This window comes from Rhineura floridana, chromosome 12 (assembly GCF_030035675.1).
Source record: "Rhineura floridana isolate rRhiFlo1 chromosome 12, rRhiFlo1.hap2, whole genome shotgun sequence".
In the NCBI taxonomy this organism is placed as follows: domain Eukaryota; kingdom Metazoa; phylum Chordata; class Lepidosauria; order Squamata; family Rhineuridae; genus Rhineura; species Rhineura floridana.
In genome coordinates, this window is record NC_084491.1 from 31,421,741 (window position 1) to 31,447,181 (window position 25,441).

The window sequence follows — 25,441 nt, forward strand, 5'->3', positions numbered from 1 at the left end:
TAAATGCAATCAGCAAAATGCATGAAGATTTACCTTCCAGATCTTTCTGCTCCGTGTATGAAGGTTGGGAGTGGAGCCAGTAGAGATGGAGATGACAGTGGCATGCCTGGTACGTGGGTTGGGCTAGCCCCACGCATTCCCACGTACCCCTTCACACACTCAAGTGGACTATCTGAAGAAGGCTAATTTTACTTCTGTTTTCAGAATGCTAGAATTTAAAGGCACCCAGAGAAACTGATCAACAGTGGATTCAGGATGGACTTAATGGAGAACAGCTTCATGCATTGCATAGTTAATTAGTGGAATTCACTGCCACGAAATGTGTCATGATGGTGGCTAACTTGGATGGCTTTAGAAAAGGATTACATTGACTCCCAGAGGCCAATGTCAATTCACAACATTTAGCCATGATAGCACAAATAGAACCTACCTGTTGAGGAGCAGTCTACTTCTCAACCCTGGATGCTGGAGGCTAACAATAGGAGACGGCTTTTGCCTTCAGGACTGCTTGGGGTGGCTGCTATTGGAAGAAGACTGCTCAGCTTGATGGACCCTGGCCTCATTCAACAAGGCAGTCCTGATGTTCTTACTCTCCGCTCCTAACCTGGCATTTGATCAAGCTAAAGACAGGATGTTTTATAGGGAAACTCTGCAGTAAACACTTAAGAATATATATAGACATCTAAGAAAGTTGCTTGCTAGAAACCTAAACCATTCTATGGAAATCAAAGCCTGTTGTGTTGTGCAAGGTCTGTTGTTATAATGGTTATTACTTATTCGCTAATGCTCTGTGTTTCATTTTTTCTTATTTTCTGATTGCATTTTTTAATGAAACACCCATGTGCATGTATGTGGAGAGACAGAGAAAGATCTGTGTGGTTCTTCATGCATGTATGAAGGTGTGTGCTGTTGCTGAGTTAAAGAGGCAAAATTCCTGACAGGACAAAGTGGCCTCTTGAGATTATTAGTTGATGATAACAACAGCAGCTTCACTGGTATAGAGATGAGACCAGTTTGCTTTATATACGAAGTGCTCTCTTACTGAATTAGGCTATTCATGTGGCACACAAGAAATAAATGTTTTCTTCGTGTTAAAAAAGAAGAAGAATGGCAGTTGCTTTCTCAGCTGTTGCACTGCAGCAAACCTTCTGTGGTCATGTTCAAAGATACCACTAAACCATGGCTTAATGCTGTGTGAATGAGACTAACCTCCTCCTAGGCTCGCACACACACACCCTAAATTTTCTTCCTTCCACACAGCCAGGTGGAGGAGTTCAGAAGCCTTTGCTTTGAATTCACTGTGGTTTGTTGATTGTCCAAACCAGACTGTGGTTAATATTAACTATGGTTACTTTTAAATAAGCCAACCTCAAACCATGGTTTGTGAAGCTGGCTTATTTAAAGTCCTCCTCCTCGGTTGTTATGGGGGGAGGAGAGGAGAGAATAGGGAGTATGTGAGCCTGGGACGAGTCTAGACTTCTTCATGCAATATTGCACTAAACCATGGTTTAGCATTGCAACAAAACATGGCCACTGTAGATTCTGCAGAGCAAATGATTTTGAAGGGAGGAACCATGGCTCGTGGTACAGCATGTGCTTTGTGGTAAGAAGGTCTCAGGTTCAATCTGTGCCATCTCCAGTTAAAAGAAACAGGTAGCAGAATGATATGTGGGAAAGACCTCTTCCAGAGACCCTGGAGAGCCGCAACTAGCCAAACTGGGCAGCACTGGGCTAGCAGACAAACATACATATTTATTATTATTTATTTATTAAATTTATATCCCGTGCCTACTCATAGAAGGAGCCCAGGGCGGCAAACAAAAACACTCTAAAACATCTTAAAAACTAAAACGTATCAAAACAAACCATATGAGAACAAAGCATCTTTAAAAACATCTTTTAAAAAAAGCTTTAAATACATCTGAAAAAGCAATTCCAGCACAGACACAGACTCGGATAAGATCTGTACTTAAAAGGCTTGTTGAAAGAGGAAGTTCTTCAATAGGCACCAAAAAGACAACAGAGATGGTGCCTGTCTAATATTTAAAGGGAGGGAATTCCAAAGGGTATGTGCCACAACACTAGTTTCAGCTCCCTATATTATGTGGAATGGACCTCCTGATAAGATGGTATCTGCAGGAGGCCCTCACCTGCAGAGCACGGTGATTGACTGGGTATATAAGGGGTAAGACAATCTTGTCTTAAGGCAGCTTTCTGGTCTTAAGATCTTGCTACACCAGAGGCCAATAAAGATGGCATAGCATCAGTGTAATGCAGTTTGTACCCTATATTCCTCCAGCCTGCTTAAGGACAGAATTGCCCAATCAGTTCTTAAAATCACCACTAATGATACACATTCTGCATTGGGGTTCTTAACTGGCAATTGCCATTAATGCACAGTTATGAACTGAATCCAGCCTCCTGTCCTTCTCCATCTGTGTTGATTCTGCGGGCCTAACGTTGCAAGCAAAGTGTGAGTGGGTGGGAGTACACGTTTGTTTTTGTCGGCAGAGTCTGGACATATGACTCAGACATATAAAGCAAACTTGTCTGAGCAAGGAGAGATCATTTTCACAGAATTTACTACTTTCTGGAGCACAATAATAAACATCTGTCCAAAATTTTTAATAACCATCTGTGCAAAATTTGCAACGGGCCGAGCATAGAACCAAATGCATTTGACTTTCTTGTTGTAGCTGCCTTGCTAGTAGAGACCTGCAGTAGTTGCCGGGGGGAAATGGCCTTGCTCTTTAGAGAACAGAGACTGAAAGGGTGCTCTGGCTGGGTCAGTATAGTCTCTAACAGGGGTGGGGAATCTTTGGCCCTCCAGATGTTGCGGACTCCCATAATCCCTGGGCATTGGCCATGCTTGCTGGGGCTGATGGGAGTCATAGTTCAACAACATCTGGAGGGCCAAAGGTTTCCAACACTGGTCTTAAGCAGCCTTTCCCAGCCTTGGGTCCCCAGATGTTGCTGGATTACAACTCCCATCATTTCTGACCATCGGCCATGCTGGCTGGGGCTGATGGGAGTTGTAGTCCAACAACATCTGGGGACTCAAAGGTTGGGAAAGGCTGGTTTATAACAAGGGAGAGAGGAGGACAGAGGCAACCTGTTATGTTCTTAGCTCCACCAGAAACTTACTGATGGGAAATCACTTCCCCATCTTAATTTCTTCAGTCTTTGAAACTGATTCTGTTATCGTTATCAACGAGACAACAGCAGTAATACTTAAGCACTGGTATTGCATTTTCAAGTGTTCAAAGCACTTCAGCTTGCTAATCTAGTTGCAGTCCTTACAACAACCCTGTAAGGTAAGTCAGAAATATAACTCACCATATCACCCCGATTTCTTCTGACAGATCCCACATTATGGACCCAGGAACATGTACGTCAATGGCTGGAATGGGCTATAAAAGAGTATGGTCTAATGGAGATTGACACCAACCTCTTCCAGAGCATGGATGGGAAAGAACTCTGCAAGATGAACAAGGAGGATTTCCTCCGGACCACTTCCCTCTACAATACGGAAGTTCTGCTATCTCACCTCAGTTACCTCAGGGAAAGTAAGTGGTTGCTTTGATCTCCGTTCTTACTCAAAGCCTGCCGACTAGCAGGTCAGATGAACAACGTGTTTCCTTGGTTTGGGCACTGGCTGATAGCTCAATTGGGAAGGCAGATGGGAGAGGAAAATAAAAGAGGTTGATGTTGACAGTAATGCAGCAAAATGAGCATGGGGAACCTGGAGCCCTCTAGATGGTGCTGAACTACAACTCCCGTCATCCCTGCCCATTGGCTGTGCTTGTTGGGGCTGATGGGAATTGTAGTTCAGCACCATTTGGAGATTTCCCACACCTGCAGTAAAATCTCAGCAAGTTGAATTGATTCCATTCTGGGACTCCTGTACTTGTTGTTATCACTAACTTAGCAGATGGTATGAGAGAGCAGATTCATTGGATTGCCTTTGACAATAGGGATCAGTGATTGGTTATTTGTATGTTACCTCACTGAGAACAACTTTTTTTTAAAAAAAATGGTCAGCATGTATGTGCACACTAACACACACAAACATTTTGATTGACTAAAATATCTTCATTAAGTAATTAAAAGATTAAGTAGTTAAAAAAACAGGGGGTGACAAGCCCTGTCTCACTGCAAGAGAGGTAAGGGGGAAACCCTTTTCTTACGGCCAAAGTACACATGACGCTTATAACAGCCAATGGGAGCTTTTCCATCTTTGCTAATTTCAGCACAAGGAAGGCTTTTCACTCCCATTGGGATTGCAGCTGGGAAGGGGAGGGTTAAATATCCCTTTTCCATGTAGTGTGGTGCCAATGGAAATCAGCTGGGGGTGAGGGGAGTACCTAGGGTTAATTTTTTTAAATCACCTGATGTAGCTGTAATGATGAATGTAATGTAATGGCTCACATAATAGAGTTAGAGAAGGATGTATATGTATATTATAACACAGAGAAGGGACCGCAGGGGGGATCTGTTTTGCATGGAGGGGAGAGCAAAAGAGGAACAAAAATGTTTGCATTTCTGCTTTTTGTACAACTGAAGTGAATCAGATTCAGTCATTAGGGCAAGGATGGGGGGCCTATGGCCCTCCAAATTAGGGATGTGGGAGAAATTAAATTCAGTTCGCATTTAAAGCCAAATTTATCAGATTTGCACTTTCTGAAAACAATATGAGAACCAAAACATAGCCATTCTTCAAAATTTGCATTTATTCAAATTTTTCGATGCAGTTCTCCAACCAAGCAATGTTTGCAAAAATGCATAGATCAGGGGAAAGTGTGCACAAAATGAATATAGTGGTGAAAACAACATGCAAAGATGCATTATATCAGGATAAATTGCTGGCAAAAATGTATACATTAGTCAAAACTGCATACAAAAATGTATTAGGAGAAAATTGCACTAAAAAGCTGAAGAATTTTCATGGGAATTTTTTAAATTAAAATTTTTAATTAAAAAATCGCAAATTGCAGAAGAAATACAGAGAACCAAATTTAAGATTAGAAAAATAGGAAACGTAGAGAACCAAAGTTGATAGATCATTCCATCCCTGCTCCAGATGTTGCTGAACTACAAGCCCCATCATCTCTGCCCATTGGCCATGCTTGCTGGGGCAACATCTCGAGGGCCAAAGGTTCCCCGCACTTGCCCTTGGGGTTGTATCCAACACTTGTCATATTCAGAATAGACACAATGAAATTAATGCACATGGCTAACGTAGGTCTATTAATTTCAACGGGCCTACTCTGAGTAGAAGTTGGTTGCAACCCTAGGGATCAGCAAGGCTGTCAAAGTTAGATAATTTCTTTTCATAATAAGTGAACCCACCAAAGTGTGATCTCAGTTCAGCCTAAAACAAATAGTCATGAATTTGTTAACAAATCCCAGTTCAGCAGCCTTACAGTCTTATCTGCCTCAAAAAGTGTTTTGTTGGAGTACGGTGGCTTTGAGATCATATTAATACTAAACATCACTGCCAAGGCCTCTTTCCACCCACATCTGACTTGGCACCAGGACAGTTGCACTGATTAACGATGCCAACTTGGCACTTCCTGCCCTGTCGCAATGCAATGACTTGCAAACTTACAAAGGCCCACCCATCCCCTGCACCTGATCTGGTCCCCTCTTTTGCCTTGCCCAGCAGCCACAGCATGCAGCTGTGAGTTGAACAGTTGTCTGCTGCACTGTTATCTCACTGCTGGCACCTTTGGCTGTAATTGGAGCGCTTTGGCAAAGATACGGCAAAGCCTTGTCCTCATCAAAGCATGTTTGTAGGCCGATCTGGCTACTGGAGACCACTCTTTTCCATGCAGCTGTTTCTACGTCTGCCTCACAACAGTTTGGTTTCTGGATTTTTTGGGTAACTCCCTTGTGGTGTAATGCCTTTGAAGGGAATTTATTGTTTTTCCAGACTTAACTTCCAGTGGATGTTTAGTTCTGAGTTTCTGAACTACAGAAGGCACTCAAGGAGACAGCTTCTTACTTCCCCACAACAGGGGATATTAGGGGCACTTCAGTCTATTTCAGTGAATGAGTAACATTTTGTATTCAGGCAGAGAATAAGTGGTGCAGTTGGATCATTTTAGATTCTGGGCAATAGTATTATGGGGCTCCCCTCTTCACATGGCCCATGTATATTACTTCACTTGCTTGAAAATATGGTAAGCCAGCCCTGTGGTGTTTGTACCTTCTCCCCCAGACCCCATTCTGCTGTTTCTGCTAAATGGGGCCCTGGGCATCTGTCCCAAAGTCCTGCCCTGATGAGTCCACTAACAGAGAATAAGAATCACAGACAAGCAGCTTACATGGAGACCAGCCACCTCTTTTTTCTGTGTCCAGAGACTCAAATAGGAATGGAAAGAGAAATTCAGCTCACTTCACATTGAAGGGTGAACTTACCTAATTTGCAGTTCTTGAAACAATACCACAGGGCTGAGGAACCTTTTCTGGCTGGCAAGCCAGATTTTTAGCTTGTCAGCCCTGGAGGTCCATGCTGCTGCATTCTGAAGTCCCGACAGTCAAGGCTTCAAAGTTCAGTGCAGGGCTGTTTGAAAGCCATTTCTGCAAACGCCCCTCATTGCTCCTTAAACCTCTGGTTTTCAAGGGTTTAAAGAGCAGCACAAAAGGGCTTTCAAACAACCCCACATTGTGCAGCCAAACTGAGCAGGATTTAACCCCTATAAATCCTGCTCAGTTTGACCATGAATCAGTTCCCCTGCTGAGAATAGGCATGCATAGCCAAACTGAGAAGGACTGAACTCCTGTTCATGAGCTGATGAGCAGGAGTTAAATCCTGCTTGCTTTGGCTGCGTGTACCAGTTCCCAGCAAGAGAATTGGCATGCACAGCTAAGGGAGAATTGGACCTGCCCATCAACTGATGACATCCTCTATCAGAGTGATGTAAGCTGATTGGCAGGTGGGTATGGTTTCTTTTTAAAAAAAGATTTCATGGGCCAAATTTGATCTCCTGGTTGGCTGAGAGTGGCCGACAGGCTAGAAGTTTCCAACCTCTGCAATAAGCAAACGGACACATAGCCATCCTTTGAAATTCACACTTCTCTGAATTTTGCAATGCAGTTCTCCAGCCACGTAATGTGTACAAAAATACATCTAGTAGGGTAAAGTGTGACTAAAAATGCGTATATTAATGAAAAGAACATACAGCAATGCATTCAATTAGGGAAACTACTTTGCAAAGAATGTGTGCATTAGGCAAAATTGCATACAAAAATATGTATATTTGGATTAGTTTGCTGATGGAATTTTCATAAGGACTTTTTTTTAAAAATCACAGCTGGGGTGAAAATGTGGAGACAGATTCTCCCATCTCTACACTCAACTACTGCCTAGCAATTTCTCCCTTTTTTTAGGCAGTTAAGCCCAGGAAGAGTTAAACCAAGCGATAAATTGTAAACCGCCTTGGGTGCCTTGGCAGAAAGGTAGTACAGAAATGCTGCTGCTGCTGTTGCTGTTGCAGCTGGTTATGAGTTGCTGCTGCTCCACTGGTTAACAGTAAACCTGTAGAAATCTCATATGCAGGTCACTGAGAACCAAGCTGTGTATGTTTGGGTGGGTGAATTTGTACTGGTGCCTTGCCAATGGTTCATTGCCAGAACGACCAGATGTGCTCCTACTAGGGATGTTCAAGGATTTCATTTAGGCCCTATTTTTAAACAAACCATCACAATTCGCACTTCCCAGACTAATACACAAATCAGAATGCAGTAATGCTTCAGTTTTTGCACTTCTCCAAATTTTCTAATACAGTTCTTAGCTCAGAAAAAACATACCCAAATGCATATCAAAACACATATTTTAGGCTGAAATGTGTACAAAAATCCATATATTTGGGATGCCAAAATGTGTATTTTAGGATAAAATGTGTACAAAATGCATATAGGGTGGGGAATATACAAAAATAATACACATTTTCATGCATTTTTTATAAAACAAATCACAGCTTGATGTCCTTAGAAATAAAAACATATGAAATTGACATGAATTGGAAGCAGACTAATGTGTACATTCGTAATTCCTGCCACTATAGGGATCGCACATGAGTCCATGACCAACAGGGGCTTGATGTTAGATTAATGCTGGAAGATGCAACTATAGTTCACCTCTGATTTTCCAGGAATGCTGGGGGGGGGAGAACGGCCCAAACTAGACAAGATCAGAGTGTGAATAGTTGGGTCCTCCTGAGCAGACATAATTGGGCAGAGTGATGTCTTTCAAGGCAGTATCCTCCATCCACAAGGATCCCTGGGATAGCACCTACTCAGCCTGGGACAAGGCAGAAAGATAAAGGAGTGTTTTAGGCCTAAATTTCCTTGATGCTCAGTCACATATACTTCCTCCCACACTCCTAGTCCCAATGTGTCTTTTAATGCAGCTTCCGTATGTGATGCACCATCTATCAGGTGCTTCAGATGTCTTGCAAAGACATATTTATTTTTGCCTAGAGTTTCCCTAACCCATAAGATTGGATTATTTCTGTATTCTTGTTTTTTTAATGTTCTTGTTTTTATCTGATATGTGTGTGTTATTTACCATTTAGACATTTTAAAATATTTAGAAATGCTTTTAAATAAATATTTATTGAAATGCCATCACTGGGCGGCAGTTTGAAGACCCTTGGGAGGAACGTTTTTTTCCCAGCCTGTAATTTTTGAACTGAAGAATTATTTCCTCCATCACTACTTTTTACCCCGCAGGAAGCTCAGCCTTTTCTCTGGTGTGGAAAAAACAGCTAGGGCCAATTTTCAGCAGGAAAAAAAATGCTGGAAGTGTGGAGGGAAAGGAAGATCTGATCAGTTTTTCTTCTATGGTTCTGTTCTAACAAAAAACAAAATCCAGTCATAAAAAAAATGTGCAACTTGGCTTTGTGTGCAGTGTGTCCCTGACTTCCCACTGAAGTAAGTGTGTGAACACTACAAAAAATGAAATGCTTGATTGCTGACGTTAGTTTTTAAATTTTGCAAGCCGGAATTCTGAATGTGCTTTGGTACTAGAAGAATGGGTTACAAAAGGTATTGTTTATTATGTACTGGGATAATATGTTTGAGGAGAACATACATCCATACAATTTATTTACATACATACATACATACATACATACAGTAATTATCATTGTATGTATTATTTTATGCATCCACGTAAGCATGTGTTGTTTTTAATCTTCACCATCCATCTATTCATAGAATCATAGAATTGTGGAGTTGGAAGGGGCCTATAAGGCCATCGAATCCAACCCCCCACTCAATATAGGAACCCAAATGAAAGTATTGTTGCTTGCAAAGGTGTCTGCAAATGCATGTGATCCAAAGAATCTGTGGGCAGATTTTAAAAAATTACAGCAATGTTTGCCGATTTGATGCCCTCAAGAGGTCTTGCACTAAAATGCCCACCTGCCCCAGCCAGCATGTTGCTGGGAGTTGTATTCTAAAACATCTGGAGGGCACCAGGTTGGCAAAGACTGCATTTAAGACAAGCTTTCTTTTCTCTTTATTTGGATGGGTGGGCTGACTGGCTGCTGTTTCCTGTTGAGTATACGCTTGGATGTGGAAAGCCAGATTGGTTGCCTCCTGGTTAAGGTGTTGGACTACGACCTGGGAGACCAGGATTCGAATCCCCACATAGCCATGAAGCTCACTGGGTGACCTTGGGCCAGTCACTGCCTCTCAGCCTCATGAAAACCCTATTCACAGGGTCGCCATAAGTCGGGATCGGCTTTAAGGCAGTCCATTTCCATTTTTTAAAGTGCAGAAAGGATCTGACAGTGGTGGAATTGAAGTGGACAATCAGCCAAATATGATTATTTAAAAAAAAAAAAACTTTTCTTGTATTTTGTATGAAATACTGGTCCTAATCTTCTTTTGATCTTTTTTTAAAAGCTTCCAGCCTATCAGAGATAAAAAAAAAACAGAAAGGAAGAATATACAGAATTATTCGCATGTACTCTTCCAAAGCATTCACTCATACTCCTGCACCCTCCTCAGGAGAGAGTGTCCTATAATCAAAGGCAGAAATATTCAGTATAGCTATGGCTGCTCCTTGGTCAAATATTGCAATCTTTGCCTTGGGTGATACTGGATTAAAGAAAGCCAGCACTGTGTAAACCTAAAATGCTAAGAGCTCTGCTTGATCAAGATGTATGCAAGGGTGGGGGGGCTGTGGGAGAGGATGAAGCAAGACTCACAGAGACCCTGCCCCAGTTCCAAGACTCAGGCCTTGAATATGGGGAATAATAATACAACAGTTATACTAAGCATGTACAGAGTGACATTTCCATCACTGAGTAATGCCAATGGTCCTCTGCATATCTGTAATTAGGAGTGAAGATTAGACTGGTGTGTGATTTCCAGGCAGGCTTTCCATCTGGGCACTAAGTCCTTTCCATTTTAAAACTTGTGAGCAGGGATGGAAGGATCTGTTAATTTCAGTTCTACCTGTTTCTCATTTTTCCACTCTTAATATGAGTTTTCCACATTCCTGCAGCAATTTGCATTTTTTTTTAAAAAAATCCTCAGGAAAATTCATCAATATTTAAGTGCAAATTTCTCATAATAACACATTTTTGTATGCAACTTTGACAAATGTATGCATTTTTGCAAGCAGTTTCCCCAAATATAATAGGTTTTTGTATGTTATTTTCACTAAGCTATTCATATTTATGCACCCTTCTCCTAAGATATGTATTGTTTGTATACATTGTTTGGTTGGAGAACTGCATTGCAAAATTCAGATCAGTGCAGATATCAAAGGATGATTGTGTTTCGGTTCTCATATTGTTTCGGAAAGTGCGAATGTGAACAATCACCTTTTAAATGTGAACTGAATCGAAATTCTCCCGCATCTGTACTTGTGAGTGAGGGATTCTGGCTCTGGCCTTCCTATCTGTCTTGGTGCCCTTAAAGTTTTGCTGTCTCTGCTTCATTCTCTGACTCTCTCTCTCTCTCTTGTCCCCCCACCCTCTATTCCCCTCCTTTTTTCATTTAAGCTTCTTAATAGGAAACACATTTTTCTGCCTTTTCTGGTGTTCCCACTAGAAACCTCCGACTGTCGGGCAAAGGTGAGAACTTTGAGCAATAAACTGGGGGCAACTCTTTCCCTCTTGGCAGTCCGGCTTGTGTTTTTCAGGAGACAGTGGCCCTCACTTTATCTGACAAGTTCACTTAAATGGTTCTTCTGTCCCTCTTTCCCTCCCCTCTCCACAGCCCCACTCACTGTGCCAGTGTCTGCAACTTTAGACAGGCTGCCTATGAAGCTGATCACTGGGTCTTCTGGCACTTGGCTGGCTGGCTGGCTGGCTGGCTGGTGCTTGTCATGCTGAGCTTTGAAATCTGGATCCATTTCCAATAATAAGCTAGAAAATGTGTCAGGCATAAATCCAGGCATAAATTATTTCTCTCACTGATATATTTGAGAGGAACAATTAAAAAAAAAGAGCACCAAAGTTTAGGGATGGGAGAGAAATTTGGTTTGATTTGGATTTTAATGTGAACCAACCTAATTCTCTCTTTCCAAAACAATATATGAACTGAAATGCAACTGCCCTTCAAAATTTCCCTGCAATTCTCCGACTGAACAATGTATATAAAAATGTGTATTTTAAGGCAAAGTTTGCATAAAAATGCATACATTAGTGGGAATAATTTACAAAATGCATCATATTAAGAGGAATTGCTTGGAAACGTGTACATTAGGAGATATTTGCGCTACAATGTTAGCAAATAGGACTTTATTGTTTTTTTAAAAAAATGTGGAAATGTGTAGAATGGAACTCAAGACTTGAAAAATGAGCAATTGGGGCTACATCCACAGTATACATTTAAAGCACTATTATACCATTGTAAATAGTCATGCCTTCCCCCAAAAAATCCTGGTAGTTGTTGGTAGACCCCTATTCCCCTCACTCAGCTACACTTCCCAGAGTGGTTTAATAGTTAATCCTTCTTCCCCGCGAACTCTGGGAACTGTAGAACTGTGAGCGGAACACTGGTCTCCTAACAACTCTCAGCGCCCTTAACAAACTACAGTTCCCAGGATTCTTTGGGAGAAGCCATGACTGTTAAAAGTGGTGTCATAGTGCTTTAAATGTCTGGTGCGGGTGTGGCCTGGCAGTACCTGAAATTCACAGATCCATCCCCCCCCTTCCATATAGGTGCAAGCGCTCGTTATATATGTTGCTTATCCATTTTGTCCAATGTAAGAGGCAGACATGTTAAAACTGTAGCTTTGCTCTGCTTTTATGCTATTTTGTTGTTTCCTTCATCCCATCTGCAAAAAGAAGTTAAGGTTAACCTATGTAGGGCCAAACTCCATTGGATGTAACATACAAAAATCTCAATGAATCTATCAATATTTTAACGTGCCATAGGGTTCCTTTGTCATGTTTCCTGCAATGGATTCAGAGCCCACTTATGCATTCATAAAAATTACATGGTACAAATCTGGGAATGTACCATTTCAGAATATGGGCATGGGGGATTTCTGTGTTTGAATACTTCCCAATTATTATAAAGAAACAACTCTGATTATAAAAACTAGATCTTCAGAGAGAAAGCTGGTTGAGTCATGAACTCTTCTTCCCAAGATATTGGCAAAGAGGTGTGTGGGGTGTGTGTGTGTGAAGGAGTATTCAAATGTATTACCTCCCATATCCATTTTGAAGTGGTACAGTCCAACTTCAGGGGAGCTGTACCAATGTAAATATTTAGAACATGTAGAGTGACTCTAACAAGCTAATCTTCTTGAATTTGCATGGCCAGTTTCATTTGGAACAGGAAGCAAAGCAAACATATGATGGCTTCGGTTACAGTTTGTTTTATTTACAAGTGTGCAGGTTGAACAAGCATTATGGAGGGCACAGCACACAGGCAGCATTGGTCCATTTGAAACAGTAGTCTGGTTCCTCTCCCTAAAGGCCAGCTGGCAGCTTAGAGAGGCAAATTGCTCTTGCAACTCTGAGTAGTATTTAATATTCAAGAGTAGTCTGACTCAGAGTAGACCTATTGAAGTTATAGACATGACTGACTTAGCTGCATTCATTTTAATGAGTCTATTCTGAGTGGGACTTAGTTGAATACAACCCTTTGTCTTGATTTCACATATGACAAAAGTAAAACACCTTTGAACTTCCCTTGCACAATTTGGGTTGTCTTGTCCCTTGTTCATGTAGAATAGAAAGCGGAAGTGATCCTTCCCCCACCATAATATACTTCCCGTGACATTACAGGTGCCAGAAAGGTTGGAAGAACTTTGGCAAATGCTTTTGTCTCCTGCACAGTCTGTCCAGACAAAGGCTTTCAGCACAAAACATACACATTATGTACCTCTTGGCTGACAAGGAAACCATGGTCCTAGTGGTAGCTGCTGCCCATTGGGTCTGGTTGGGTAGCAGGCAGGGAGGGCAACAGTAGGTCGAACCAGAGGTGTCATCTTGGAAGAGGCATTCATTTTTCTCTCACAGTTAGAATGACTTGGGAAATGTCTCTTCTATGATGATGCCTCCTCTCACAGAGAGTATGTTTACCCCCCTCAAAATTATTGTCTTATTCATATTCAAATATATGCAGGCTTAATTGCTTAGATCCTTTTAAATGGTCATTTACAGACTGTTCAGAGATCCTGGCATTACTTAGCTACCCACCAGAATATGCATTTATTTGTTTGTGTATATTATTTAAAATCATTTATATAGTGCGTTATATTTAAATTATATTTAAAATATCCCATTATACTGGTTGAACCAGTGCAGGGATGGCTGGCTGGCTGAAAAACCTGGCTAGTAGTCACAGAGTGTTCTGTTAAAATTAGGAGCAATCCCAGACTTTGACCCATCACAATTATGCTGTTTCTAGAATATTGCTAATTTTCCTTTGGAGTCAAGGAATAAACTGCAGAAGGGACCTTTCTCCCATGCATAACTAGGAAGCCATTCCTTTCTGCTTCCTTCCTCTACCCTTCTCCCAGCCAAGCTAAGAACTGATCATGGATACTTAATTGCAACTTTTATCTTCCCTGCCCCCAACCACTATGAAGCCTTTTCTCTACCTATTGCAAAAAATACGCATTTTTGCATTGGACTAAACCTTGTTGTTTGATTTTTTTTCCCCTTCCAGGTAGCTCCTTGCTGTCTTATAACACACCAGCGCACACAGAGCCATCCTCTCGACTCAATGCCAAAGAAGGTGAGTTCCTTCATCTTGATCGTAATCATTTGTCTGGTACCTTGTAATGTGAAAAGCACCAAACAAATGAAAAAATGGAGCTCAGCCTGGAAATCGGCAGAATCTGCTTCCTTGCCTTATCATTCCAGAAGCCAGGAAGGACACTTTCCCCCTCCTTTCTCATTGCCTAAAGTCTAGATTGTCATCTACTTGGGGCAGAGATTTGTATTTATTTATTTTTTTACAAATGTTGCTCTGTAATGCACCAGAGTGCATTGATGTTGCTATTTAATAACACTATATTTTTCTATCTATTGGAATATTATGCAGTGCAACTGATCAAATGCAAAACTGACTCCCAGTGGGTTTTTATCTCAATGTGCCCTATTCAGTAGAGACCCTCACACATGCTAGGTAGCACCTGGGCCTTTCCTTTACATTGCCTCCTCTCCCCTCCTCTGTTTCTGTGTCACAGTGGAGCCAAAGAAATGAAGCAGGGACTGCAGTACCTCTTCAAAGGCATCTGTTGCAGGTTCCTCCCTATCACGATCTATCTAGGCTTTAAGAAATGTGCAGGTTGTAGAATACCTGAGCCAAGCCTTTTGAGTTTGTTTTGGGGAATGAAGGATTCAACCCTAGTTGTTGGGAAGCAGCTGGTGAGCAGATGAAATATTGAAGGTGTGTGTATTCCAGAGGCTAGGAAGGACACTTGTTGAGCTTTATCCTTGACCAGCACAGTCTCCTGCCATTGCAGAATATTCTATGGAATTTCTGTTGATCCAATTTATTTGAGTGGCACATTCATCTGCTTCTGTAAGAATACGTGTTGGGTCTCAAATCCTTAAAAAATTCTACCATGGCTGTTGGCTTAACCAAGACTTTGGCTTATCTAATTAGTACTCTTCCCTAAACTGAAATGAAGAGTACTAAGTACATCTTACTGCATTTGCTCACCTCCACACTTGCCTCTCCTTTCCCTCTTCTCCATTGTCCATTCATTTCCATTGTCTAAGGCAGCGTTTCCCGACTAGTGGGCCACCAGATGTTGTTGGACCACAATTCCCTTCTTTCCTGACCATTGGCAATGCTGGCTGAGGCTGATGGGAGTTGTGGTCCAACAACATCTGGTGTCCCACTAGTTGGGAAAGGCTGGTCTAAGGTCTAGATTGTCGTCGCTTGTCTTTTTTCTTTTTTTTTGCATATGTTGCTCTGTAATGCACCAAAGTCTGTAGATGGGGCTCTGTAACAATATTCTGCTTTTCTATTTATCGTAACTCGGTGCAAATGATTGAATGTGTAATTGCCCCCATGGGTTTTTATTTCAATATGCCTTTTTGTGTTACATGTCAGTGATTGACATAAGCAAATCAGTAAGAGGCATTTCCGTGCCCTGACCAATGTGACTCTTGTAGCTTTCCCCACACACCAGGGATGAGGAATCTGTCGCCCTCCAGAGGTGGCGGTGGTTGTCACATTTATTACCTGCCCTTCAACAGAACAGGTCACAACAATGTAAAATGCAACATTACAAACAGCTTAAAATGCATTACAACTACAACTAGAGTGGGTCCTAGTTGTTGGACTACAACTCCCATCACCCTCAGCCAGCATGGCCAATGGTCAGGGCTAATGAGAGGTGTAGTCCAACAACAAACAGAGGGCCACAGGTTCCCCCTCTTTGCCCTGTCAGTCCTGACAATATTGAGCTAGATGGACCAATGGTCTGACTCCACAGAGGACAGCTTCCTATGTTCCTAAGTCCCTTCCTATGAACGGCAGACTCAGTGGATTTGGATCAAGCAATCAGGCAAGGGGAAGTACTTCTTCACAAAGCACTCAGTCAGACTGTGGAATTTGCTGCCACAAGATGTGGACATGACCATCAACTTAGACTTAAAAGGAGATGCTCCAGCACAGGTGCCTCTCCCATGTCTGCTGTAGCATGCAATGCCTCTGAGTCTTCATGTTGTTTGGTCTTGAGATGCATGCTGTATTATATTGGCCTTCCTGGCGTGTCCTACCAGGGACTGCCTGAGCAATCAGGCATTGTGCTTTTAGTTTCAGTTCTCTATTACAAGCAGCTGCATGGCTTTTCTCCTCCCCCCTTCATAAACTGTTATGCATTAAAGTTGTTCTGGTTATTCATCCTCTCTGCGGCTTCCCTTTCATGATACTTTTCTCTAGAATGGAATTTGGCTGCTTGGACCATTGTCCACAAATTAGCATTGTAGCTAATTTTAAAATAAATGTACTCACACTGTCCCCTTCTCCAACCATGTATAATCAGATGTAGGTCCCTTTGAAATAATTGATACCTACTTCCACTTGCATATAGATAAGATTGTAGTCTTAGGCTGAAATCCTAAACGTGAATACTAAAGAGTAAGGCCCAGTGAACACAGTGGGCCTTGGGTCACTTCCAGACAACCTGCTTGCTGAGCATTCATCCTGATTTGTTTGTGTGAAGTTTGTGGAGAGGTTATACAATGTTGGCTGTTTACTGAGCATTTGTTCTGAAGATATCCTTCAAAATTAGCACTGAATTTTGTGATGCAGTTCATCAACCAAAACGTGTGCACAAATATATATTATATTAGCGAAGATTAAGGATGGGTGAGAAATCCAATTCAGTTTGCATTTAGAGCAGAATTGATCAAATCTGCCTTTCAAAAACTAGATGAGAACCGAACACAGCAATCAGAAATTCACATTTATCTGAATTTTGCAATGCAGTTCTCCAACCAAGCAGTGGTTGCAGAAATGCATATATTAGGGGAAAGTGTGCATAAATATATATATATATATTTGTGAACATAACGTTCAAAAATGCATTATAGCAAGAGAAATTGCTTGCAAAAATGTGTACATTAGTCAAAACTGCACACAAAAATGTGTTTAGTAGGAGAAATCCACACTAAAATGCTGGAGAATTTTCATGAGGATTCTTTTTTTAAAAAAAATCACCAATTGCTGCAGAAATGTGGAGAACCAAATTTAAGATTAGGAAAATGAGTAATGGAGAGAACCGAAATTGACAGATCCTTCCATCCCTAGTGTACAAAACTATATTAGGGGAAATTGATTGGAGAAATGCATAAATTACACCAAACTGCATTAAAATGTTTATATTAGGAGAAATTAGCACAGAAATGCATACAGACTTTTGTGCACATCTTTAAAGAAAAAATTGCAAATGGGGCAGACTGAAGGTTGGAAAAATGAGAAATTGAAAGAAACTGAAATTGACAGGTTTGTCCATCCCTACTTTCCTTACTGCCAAAAGTCTGATTTTTTGTGGGGCGGGAGAGCAGGTTAGTTACACAAGAGTGCCCAGTCCACTTTAACTGCAATTTGAATTCTACCCACAAAACAGCAGCAGTCTGGAAGTGCCCTTACTTTCAAGTAGAAATGCACATAGGAGTGCAGAGCCCTGGATAAAGGAAAAATGTATTGTGAATCACAAACTTTAAAATCATCCAGTTAGTCCTTGGACTTCTGCTTACCTAGAGAACAACAAGCAAAGTCTCCCTTTTATGACTTTCCAGGCATAACACTCCATTAGTGCCTGCTGTACTCTGACAAGGAGTTCTGGATTTTAGCTAATTCATGCTTTTGCAACTGTCTGTTTCAGCATGAGGCACACATTTTATAAAAAATCCATTCTGCAAAGTGTTGTGTCTCATGGTACTGCCAGATTCCCACATCCTGCAGCCACTGACTCTATTTCCTCTAGCAATCATTTAATCTAAATCCCAGCTTCACCCTGGGTTTATAGGCCTCACCCTCCCCAACGACATAAAAAAAGCAAGCAGAGTCTGTTTCAGTTTAACATTTGCCAGCCTCAATAGTTGACGGGTTTGGCTTTTGAAAATTTGGAAAGGAAGGGAAAAGGCCAAAATCTCTTCGTTACGAATGTTAAATTGATTTCCTTTTTATTTTTCATATTTGCAAGCATAACAGCACATAAAACAACAGCATGGAAAATCAGAATAGCAGTACAATACAATTCAATTTTATATTTGTTGCAAGCGGTGAGAATCATAACTTTTTTATCATAACTTAAAGCTTCGGAAAGGATAGAGTAATAATGGCATTCTTTCATGTCATTTGTACAGAGTCCCTCATTTTTCTAGCAACCATTTAAATATATATAGAATGAAGATTTGAACATATTAGGGGTGGGGGATAACTGCAGCTGAAAACGCTGCCTCAGTCAACTTTAGTTTTGGCCACCAAAAGCTCAGCTGGATTTTAGAAGTTATGTAGCAGTTCCAATAAATTTCAGCTTAGCCTTTGGCAGATTGAAGAGGAAAGACATTTCATTACTGTGGGATGTAATGCTTTTAGGTTAGCAAGTCAAGTCCTCTTTCCTTCCCTTATGCTTAGCCTGGTGCCTGCAGAGAAGAGCTTCAACAAGGGAGGTGGGTATACAGCACCCTCACTCCCCTTTTGCAACCGTTATACGGCTTGGGTCCAGGCTATTTGTCAGATCGCATCGCCCTCTATGTGCCTGCCTGGACCCTGAGATCTTCAGGAGAGGCCCTTCTTTCAATACCTACATCCACACAAGTACAACTAGTGGGAATACGAGATAGAGCCTTCTCGGTGGTGGCCCCTAGGCTTTGAAATTCCCTCCCTCGGGAGATAAGAATGACCCCTTCCCTGCAGTCCTTTCGCCGACAGTTAAAAACTTTCTTATTTCAGCAAGCCTTTGATTCCGAAGGCTGCCAAGGATAGGCCCAAAAGGATGTTATATTGTTCTTGCCAGTTTATTTTTTAATTATTCTGATTTTATGATTATGTTTTTTAATTATTAGAAACAGTTTAATGCTATTTTAAGCTAGAGTTCATTTTTTAATTATATCTGTTTATACTTATTCATTTATGTATTATATGCTTTTATTTTTGATAGGTTTTTAATTGTATGTGTCTTTTATCTGGAAGCTGCCGTGAGTTCCAATTTGGAAAAACGGTGGGGTATAAATAAAGTTAATAATAATAATAATAATAATTATGGAAGAAAGCAATTGCGTTTCTCAGTGGCAGCTCTCCTATTTGTAAAACCTCCCTCTGTGCGTGCCTTACCTATGAAGTGCTCATACTGTGTTGAACCATTGGATTACCCAGCACAGGATCGTCTGCCTTGACTTAAAGTGTCTCTCCAAGGTATCAGGCAAAAGTCTTTACCAACCCTGTCCCTGAGTCAGCGGGACAAAGAACCTTCTGCATGCAAGGTGTGTGCTCTCCCACTCATGCTAGTGGAACAGAGAGTTATTAAATAGATTTGGGGGGGTGGGCATACTACCCTGGGATCTCCCACTTTTTTGCTGGACTGTGTATCATGTGAATCTCCCGACTGCCATATTTCAGGTGAGAAGCAATAGCCCAGCCATAATGCACCTGCTTTGAAGGCAGAAGGACCCTGGTTCCACCTGCAGCATCTCCAGCTCAGAGGCAGGGTCGGGAAAAGATCTCTCAGCCCGAGAGTTTGGATTGTTGTTGCCAATTCAAATAGACAGCACTGGGCCAGATAGGCTAATGGCCTGAGTCATCATAAGGCAGCTGCATAAAGATGGGTATCTCCTGGAGATGTGCCAGCATTAGAACTCCACTGGGTGATAAGTGACCCAGGAGCAGTCATTACAGCTGGTGTGGTGTAATGGTTAGGCTGGGACCTGGGAGACCAGGGTTCAAATCCCCACTTGGCCATGAAGCTCACTGGATGACCTTGGGCCAGTCATAGTCTCTCAGCCTAACCTACCTCACAGGGCTGTTGTGAGGATAAAATCAGGAGGGGGAACCATGTTTGTAAGCCACTTTGAGCTCCTTGGAAGAAAGGTGGGATATATATGGAATAATAAAATAAAGCTTCAAGCCCAGTCTCTCAACATAAACCAGCTCACTCTGTGGTTGTGAGGCTAAATGACTACTGTTGTTGCTGCTGTTTAATAATAATAATAATAATAATAATTTTATATCCCACCCTTCCTCCCAGGTGCCCCCCACACACATACCCAACAGCAGCAGTACATAGTATAATACCCAATCCTTTGCATAGTTTCCTGGAAGTAAGCTCCTTTGAACTCAGTAGTGCTTTTACTGCTGACTAAATAAACACTTTTCAGTTTTAACAAAAGATCTTCAGACAGCTGACGTGCAAGCTTTAGATTTTAACTAGCAATTCCAACACTCTTGCAAAGAAGGGTTACTATCTAAACTCCTAGCATGAAGTAGGAACCCCATCAAAGAAGAGGAAAGAAGTATCCAGACTCTGGTTAATTATTTCCTTAATGTTATATATTTATATGAATATTTATATGCCTCCCTTCACCTTATGGTCAAAAGTTGATGCACAGAAATAAAACAAGTACAATAAAAAAAATAAAAACACCTTACCTTTAGTCACTTGCCAGAGCAAGGAGGGTCCATCTATAAAGCTGGTGCCCTGATTGATGACATAATCACCCCTGCTCAGAAAGAAACACTTGCTGTGCTCCCCTACATTCTCCCACCACTACCTGAAGGGCTCCCTTCCCATCTCACAGGAAAGGCTCTGGCTCTGAAATGTGACTGTGAGTTTCCACAGCCAGGAAGACAAAAAGACAGGATGGAGGTATAGCTCAATGCATACAGAAGGTCCCAGGTTCAATCCCCAGCAACTCCAGGTCGGGCTGGAAGAGACTCCCTGTCTGAAACACTACAGAGCTGCTGCCAGTCACTGTGGACAATACTGCGCTAGATGGACCACTAGGTCTGACTCAGTATAAGGCAGCTTCCTATGATTTCATGTTACTAAACCTTGAAAGAATGTAAAAAGGAGAAACTGGTACCAGGTATCAAGGATAAGAGGCTCATGGCATTGCATAGGTAGCAGCATTTGTGTAAGCTGCTTCAGATACTTGTGCAAGCTTCTTCAGAAAGTCTTAAGGTTGCTCCTGAAGAAGGGACTTCAGTTCCAAAATGTATTGAGCTGCGCATTAAACCAGCCTTTGCCAACTTGGTGTCCTCCAGACACTTTGGCATGGGGGTGATATGAGTTGTGGTCCAAAACATCTGGAGGGTACCCAGGTCAGTTAAAGCTGCAATGAACCTAAACCTCAATAGCTGGCACTAGGGATGGAGGAGAAATTTGATTCTGTTAAAGTTGCATTTTCCAAAACAATATGACAACCAAAACACAGCCATCTTTCAAAATTAACACACATCCGAATTTTGCAATGCAGTTCTCTAAGCAAGCAGTGTGTACAAGAATGCATATATTGGGGGGAGTGTGCATAAAAAGGACTATATTAGTGAAAACAACATACAAAACTGCATTACATTAGAAGAAATGGCTTGCAAAAATGTGTACAATAGTCAAAACTGTGTACAAAAAATGATTCTTAGGAGAAATTGGCACTAAAATTGTGAATAATTATAAGGATTTTTTTTTTAAAAAAAATTGCAAATTGCTGCAGAAATGTGGAGAACTGAATTTCAGATTGGAAGAATGAGAACCTAGGAGAACTGAAATGGACAGACCCTTCCATCCTTGGATGACACTAACAAGAACTATCTTCTCCTTTTTGCATTCTGTCACGTTTTCTCACCTCTCATGCAGTAACGGGAACAAGAAAGTGCATGCTGTGAAGATGCACCCACTGAAGCTGTGATGAGCCTACGCATCGCGGCCCAGGGTGGGGGTGGGGAGATCAACAGGAGGAGGATGCTTTGGGTAACATCCTCGTGTTTCCTGTACTGTGTAGTTTTGGCTCCATAGAGGATGTTATCTGATTCTGCTGCTGTACATTTTAACCTCAACCATCTGCCTCTGAGACAGAAGAAACACGCACAAAACACACACACAAAACACACACGCACAGAGGATTAATGCTGCATTTTGCAGGTGCGGCTTTTGTCTCCAAAGCAGTCGCCCACTTGAGCGGCCTACTCCCAGGCACTCACCCCTCTCTGAGCCCCTTCTCCCTTGCCATTGGAAGAGAAATCACATTTGCAAGGTAGCAACAAAGCTCACTCTGCTCCCCTCTGACTCCCTCTCCAACTGAATAGTGATCTGTTTAAAATAAAAAATAAAAATAATAAAGCTTGTATGGACAAAGCAAACATACAAGCACAGAGCCTCCATCTGCAAGAGTAAACAGTCACACACACGCCCATCAACATCACCCGAGCACATGGAGCCTTCTTCCTTTCTGGGCCCTGGACAGGTGCTAGCACTGTAAATAGAGGGAGGAAAGCAAAGAGAGAGCTCAGACAGTAAAAGTGGCACTTTTGCGTTTTGTTTTCTTTTGTCTTAATGTAGTGTAACTTCTGTCACTCAGAGGCTCTGTGTTCATCAACAAAAAACTAACCATGTTAGATATTTTTCTTTTTTTGTGGAGCTCGTTCACAAGGCTGCATTTTATTAATGGTCCAGTCTGCACATTGTTAATGTATAGGAAACCTTTTCCCCTTTTCCCCATTAAATAATAATAATAATAGTAATAGTAATAGTAATAGTAATAGTAATAGTAATAGTAATAGTAATAGTAATAGTAATAGTAATAATAATAATAATAATAATAATAGAATCATGGTCAGATGAAACAAATTGCCTGCAAAAGCACCAAGAGTGTTAGAAAAAAGTGATGTCTCAAAAACCCCTTCTTTTACAGACCTAAGAATCTGCTGAAAATTAGCATAAGGAAATGCTGTCTCCAGCACTTTATTAAATTAAGGCCAGAGGAATTTATAATTCAGACAACAGTAACAACTTACCTGTCAGTTCTTGAAATTAAGACTTCTAGAACTTAGCAAATGGATCTCATATTTGTTCAAACTGGTTGGAATAATTTGCATTTTCCCCAAGTATGCTTATCTTATATAAGTTCATGGTGTTCTAAGGTTAGCCATCAGTGTAGCAGAAGGACAGAGCCTTTTGTGGGCTAGAGCCCACATTAGTGGATGTGTTAAGTCATGAGTATTATTGGAATAATAGTGGAATAAATGTATGGTGTGAATGTGGCCTGATATCGCTCAGAAATGAGTTCCATAATGGGGAGGGGGCCATATAGAAAAGGCCCTGTTCCATGTGATGTTCTCAGCAGCTTGCTGGGAGTCACTGCTGATGTTAAACAAGATTTCATGTGGTTTACTTTTTAACCATTTGACCACCCAATAACATATGTTAGCTGGACAGCTCACAAAAATTAAAAGAATAAGATACAAACCGTTAATTTCAGTGAGTTTACTCTAGGTAGGTTGACTAAAACCCATGGCCAGCATTTCAGGGGCTGCATTTCTATGCAGAGTATAACTGAGGAGCAGGGATGACTGCTAAATTAGTGTGTGTGTCTCTTACATGCACACACACGCACACATAACACACATATCTTAAACAATGGTCTCATCTCCCACCCGAGCAAGTAGGTATGATGAGCTTTCCTTGCTGGCTATTAAGCAGCATTCACCGTTAACAGCCAAGCCACTAAACAAGACAGCATATGTCTCTTAACAGTGTCATATGTAGCTGTGGGTTTGCTTGGGAACATGCTTAGGTAGTCTCTGGCTGCTGCTTCCTCATCAGTCTCTCTTGCGGTTCATGTGGCAGGTTCCTCTGGGATCAAGCCCAACATTCTCTGGACATCAGCTGAGGTTCCACGTTAGCAAGCATCCTAAACTTTGAAATGTACGGCATTTGGTGTCCTTGGTACAAATTGTCTTCAGCTGCCTTGGAGACCTAAATTGTTCTAATGAGAATCATCAGGCTTTTCCTGGCCGAGGAACAATTTTCTTGTAAACGAAATGAGGCTCTTCTCATCGCTAAGCAGAATGATTTGGACCTATCTGCTTGTTTTGTTTTAATGGGAAAGAGTCTGTTTCAATTTTCATGACTTGGCAGCAAGGGTAAGATATTGCAGCCATTCGACGGGGTGCATCAGGAAAATGGGAGACATCACAAGTACTTATACACAGGCAAGGTTGCCAGATCCATGGAGGCTGGCATGTTAGGGCAAGTGGGTCACTGCCCCACTAACTTTAGTCTGCCCTCAGCCAGCCCCCGCCTGCCTCTCAGCTTCTGCCTCCTCCTTAGTCTCAGAGATGCCTTTGTAGAACTCAGCAAGGAGGAGGATGGGGGCAAACAGAGAATTAGTTGGTTCTGCCTGTCATTGGCTCTGGCTCATCCAGTCATTGGCCCTAGCTCCACCTGTTTTTGGTCTCCCCATCTTCTGCCCTACAAGTCCCAATGGGCACCAACCACCACTGAGCCAGATGATCTGACACCTCAGAAATTAGCATCCTGAAAGCACCACTTGCATTGCACTGAACCCAGATTTTCAGATGGCAATGCAAAGCTGCATGGTTTATGTAAGGGGTGGGTAACATTTTGGGGGGGCTGAGGGCTGCATTGGCCAATGGTCAACCCTTCAGAGGCCACCGGTCAAAAGTGTAAAAGTGGGCATAGTGAGAACTTCAGTTCTCAAGGTTGCCTTCCAAAAACACTTTCCCATCAGCTGTTCTACACTGTTTTAAATCATTTCTGTCATTATTTGTTCAATTTAGGGGGGAAATAAATGGACAAATTGGGGGGGCTTGGGGGACATGGAAACTTTTGGCATCACAGCAGGAGATCTGCAGGAGTGATCTGTAAAAAAAAGTGGGTTATTTAAAGGAAAAAATTTTTTTTAAAAAAAGGCCAAATTTTGGTGGAGGTCTTGGGAGGCCACAAACACAGTTTGGTTTGGAGTTGCAGTGGGGGACCTCCTGCAGTGGTCAGTAGTAGTAGTAGTAGTAGTAATATTTTAATTGAAAGATTTAGGTGGAGTCTTGCAGGCACAAAAACCTTTTGATATTTTGACATAACAGTGTCACAGGAGCATTCAATATTTTTTGTAAAGAAAATCAAAAAGTGAAAAATTATGGGGTCTTCAGGAGGCACAAAAACATCTGAGGGCTGGATATGACCCATAGGTCACAGGCTAGTCACTTCTGGCTTATGTGAATGATCACTGGCTTTGGTCCTGAGGAGCTCCATCAGCTTTGATCAAGGGTAGCTTGTGAGGTTCAAGCTAAAGGAAGTGTGAGTGGGTTGCACTTTCTTTTTTCATGCTTGATATGGAATGTGCAGAGTAGGAATGTGCACATCTCCCACTAGTTTGATGTGAGAGTTCCACTTGCACATGATATTTGTGTGATCCAAAGCACCTGGAGCTCACCAGGTTGGGGAAGGCTGACTGAGATATTTGACCCTCAGCCTCCTGAGTTAAAT

The 25,441-nt window shown here is 41.7% G+C and overlaps 1 protein-coding gene across 6 annotated transcripts in view; it reads left to right on the plus strand.

The window, feature by feature from the left end:
• FLI1 (Fli-1 proto-oncogene, ETS transcription factor) overlaps positions 1-25,441 on the plus strand; it is a 149,278-nt gene that overhangs the window by 108,302 nt on the left and 15,535 nt on the right. For all 6 annotated transcript variants that reach the window (XM_061592965.1, XM_061592966.1, XM_061592969.1 and 3 more), the window contains exons 4-5: positions 3,363-3,566; positions 14,146-14,214. In XM_061592965.1, coding sequence (XP_061448949.1) covers positions 3,363-3,566; positions 14,146-14,214 — 273 coding nt within the window. The remainder of the gene's footprint in view (positions 1-3,362; positions 3,567-14,145; positions 14,215-25,441) is intronic.